General features: G+C 23.7%; 1 protein-coding gene across 1 annotated transcript in view; it reads left to right on the forward strand.

Moving 5' to 3' along the window:
* Window positions 1-2,767: 2,767 nt before the first annotated feature.
* The window catches only part of LOC105139523 (Sphingomyelin synthetase family protein), a 4,516-nt gene continuing 4,417 nt past the window's right edge, over window positions 2,768-2,866 (forward strand). Inside the window, exon 1 of the mRNA XM_011045995.1 lies at window positions 2,768-2,850. Coding sequence (XP_011044297.1) covers window positions 2,844-2,850 — 7 coding nt within the window. The 5' untranslated portion in view covers window positions 2,768-2,843. The remainder of the gene's footprint in view (window positions 2,851-2,866) is intronic.

Raw genomic sequence — 2,866 nt, forward strand, 5'->3', positions numbered from 1 at the left:
AGAGAAAAAAAAAAGGGGGGGGGGGTGTTAATCATTGTTGTTAAACAAACGTATTACATAATTTTTCAATTATAATTGAAGAATCGTGTGGGAATGATAGTTGTAAATCATATTCTTTTTTTCTTTTTCTTTTTTTATCTCAATAACAAGTAATGATATTTTAAAACATTTAAGTAGGTTGGGATAAGATTTATGTTTTAAATAATTAGTTAATTTTTTTATTATAACAATTTAATTTATTTTTTTAGTTAAGATAGTTTAGTGCCTGGTACTTTTAAAATATCACGTTTAATAAATTTTAAAACTTTTTAGTATTTAAATAAATATTTATTTTAAAAAAATAATAATAACTTAGAAATAAACTGTAAAATTAAATATATATAATTAAGAATTAAGATTGAAGACCTGTTTTTTTCATCATCCATTAGTTCTTTATAACCCATTCTTTTTTTTTTCTTGGTGGAAGAGAGGATTAAAAAGTTATCTTTCTACTATAGCATTAAAACATCTTAAAACATCTTTTATATATTAAAAGGATAAAATATTTTTAACTCATCAAATAAAAAATATCTTTTGACTCATTAAAATCTTTTATTTTAATATGAATTCTAATAAAGTTGTCAAAACTTTTTTATATTTGAGTTCAGTATTTAACTAAACTTAAAAATACTAGATTTAATAACTTATCAAACATATATATACTTGGATTTAATATTTAAATGAGTCTAAAAATATTGGCTTAACAACTCACTAAACTACGCATACTCGAGTTTGGTGATTATTTGAATTCAAAAATATTAAGTTATCACAAGTTTCTCGTTTCTAACATGGATTCAAGAGCGAGTATAAAACCTATCGTTATATCAATGAGGATGCAAATGAGTCGAGATGCTCAAAACCCAGGTTACCATGTCTCAACTTGAGCTTATTTGTTAAGTCTAAGCCAATTTAAACTGTTTTTTATTTTTTCAATGACAGACTATTAAATGAATTGTATTAGGTTATGTTTGTTTTTCTAAAAAATAATTTTTGAAAAATAACTTTCTAGACTTTCCTGTATTTGTTTGTCAATAGAAAAGTTGGTTAACGAAAAACGTTTTCCTGTCAAAGAAAAATTTAGCTTGATTTCCAGGAAAAAAATTTGGTTGAAAAACACTTTCTGGAAGTTGTAAAAAAATTAAAAATATTATATTATTTATTGATTATATCAAATTTGATCCTCAAACTTTGAATTGTTATATATATATATTATTTTGAATATTTATTTTTCAACTTTATCTCTTAAAAATTAATTTTTATATTAACTTTGGTCTTTATTTTTATAATTGTTATTTTTCTTTTCCTTATCAATGTTTTTATTAAAAAATTTTATCTATCAAATTTGATCCTCATTCCTTTGATTGTTACTTATTTTATTTAAAATAATTTATTAAATTTTTATTATTATTATTTTAATTTCTTATTCTTCTTTTTATTTTTTAGATTTGATCTTTATTATTTTTTATATTTGATATAATTTATAAAATTATATATTTTTTTAATTTTATTCTCATTTAACTTGTCAATTTATAAGATTTGTTTCTCATTATTTTAAATGTAAAAAATGGGGCGCTTTTTAACTTGAGCCGAGGAGGTAAATGAAAACAACAAAACTTGCTCCCGTCGGGTTATTTTTTTCCTTTTTAAAATAAAGTCGAGTTAATGTTTGACAAAATCTAATCTTGTTTAGTAAAAAAGAATATAATAATTATTCCCTTATAGTATGATTTTATTTTTTTTTCCTTCTCTCAATAAAAAGACAGACGATTAGATAGATTGATGGCCCTTTTACTCTTTACTTCGAAAATCGTTAAGTTGCGGTGACACCGCACGCTTCCTGAGATTTTTGCCTGCTGACCTGAACACTGATAATTATTACCGGCGAGGTATATATAATTACATGCATTAATTTATGATACTCTATCTTATCAAGGCATCAAGCAAGCACCACGCATGTTCTTCGCAATTAAAATTGTGGTTTTAAGCATGCAATACCACGACTAGCTATCACATCTTTTTTATTATTGTCTTAATAAAATTTGATTCGCGATGATACAATAAATTTAATGATTTAATTAGTTTGACTAAACCTTGTTAAATCAATATTAAAAAAAATATTATAGTTTTAATAAAAAGTAATTATCTTAAATTAATTTATAAATATAATTTAATGGATAATTTATATACACTTTTAAATATTAATATCTAATTGTTTAGTAGTATAATAATGATTTTTTTTTAAAATACTTTTTATTTACAAATCATTTGAAATAATGCTTTTTATTTTTTAAATAATATATAAAAACTATAAAATATCAAAAAAATTATTTTATAATAAAAAATTATTTTTTTATAAAAACACCTTTAAAATAAAAAAAGAAATGAAAAAGAAAAAAAGAGAGAGACAAAAGTACTATGGTATTATGTTCCTTTTTTTTTAGATTAATATGAGTGTTTGGGTCAGTTTGAGCGCATCACGACTAATTTTATGGACCTTAAAGTTAATGACCATGTAAGTCTCTAGTGGCCATCATATAAGTAATTAAGAACTTAAATCTAAAATCATAGAAAGAATAAATCCTTTAATCCCAAGTTTTTATGACTCGATAATCGTTTAGATTGGTTATGATATTATATTCCTTACTTCAGGCTGTAAGGGTCAGATAAGAACAAATGCCTGTCTCATTTTTACATGCACAGTAGATCACAGTGAAAACCTGTTCCTAATAAGACCTCGAATCTCCGACTTTTCTGACACCACACTCACTGTCTATTTTTTCCCACTACTCATCACCACTGCCACCATGAGGCGGGGGGGTTCACGTTC

This window comes from Populus euphratica, unplaced genomic scaffold (genome assembly GCF_000495115.2).
Source record: "Populus euphratica unplaced genomic scaffold, PopEup_1.0 scaffold202.1, whole genome shotgun sequence".
Classification (NCBI taxonomy): domain Eukaryota; kingdom Viridiplantae; phylum Streptophyta; class Magnoliopsida; order Malpighiales; family Salicaceae; genus Populus; species Populus euphratica.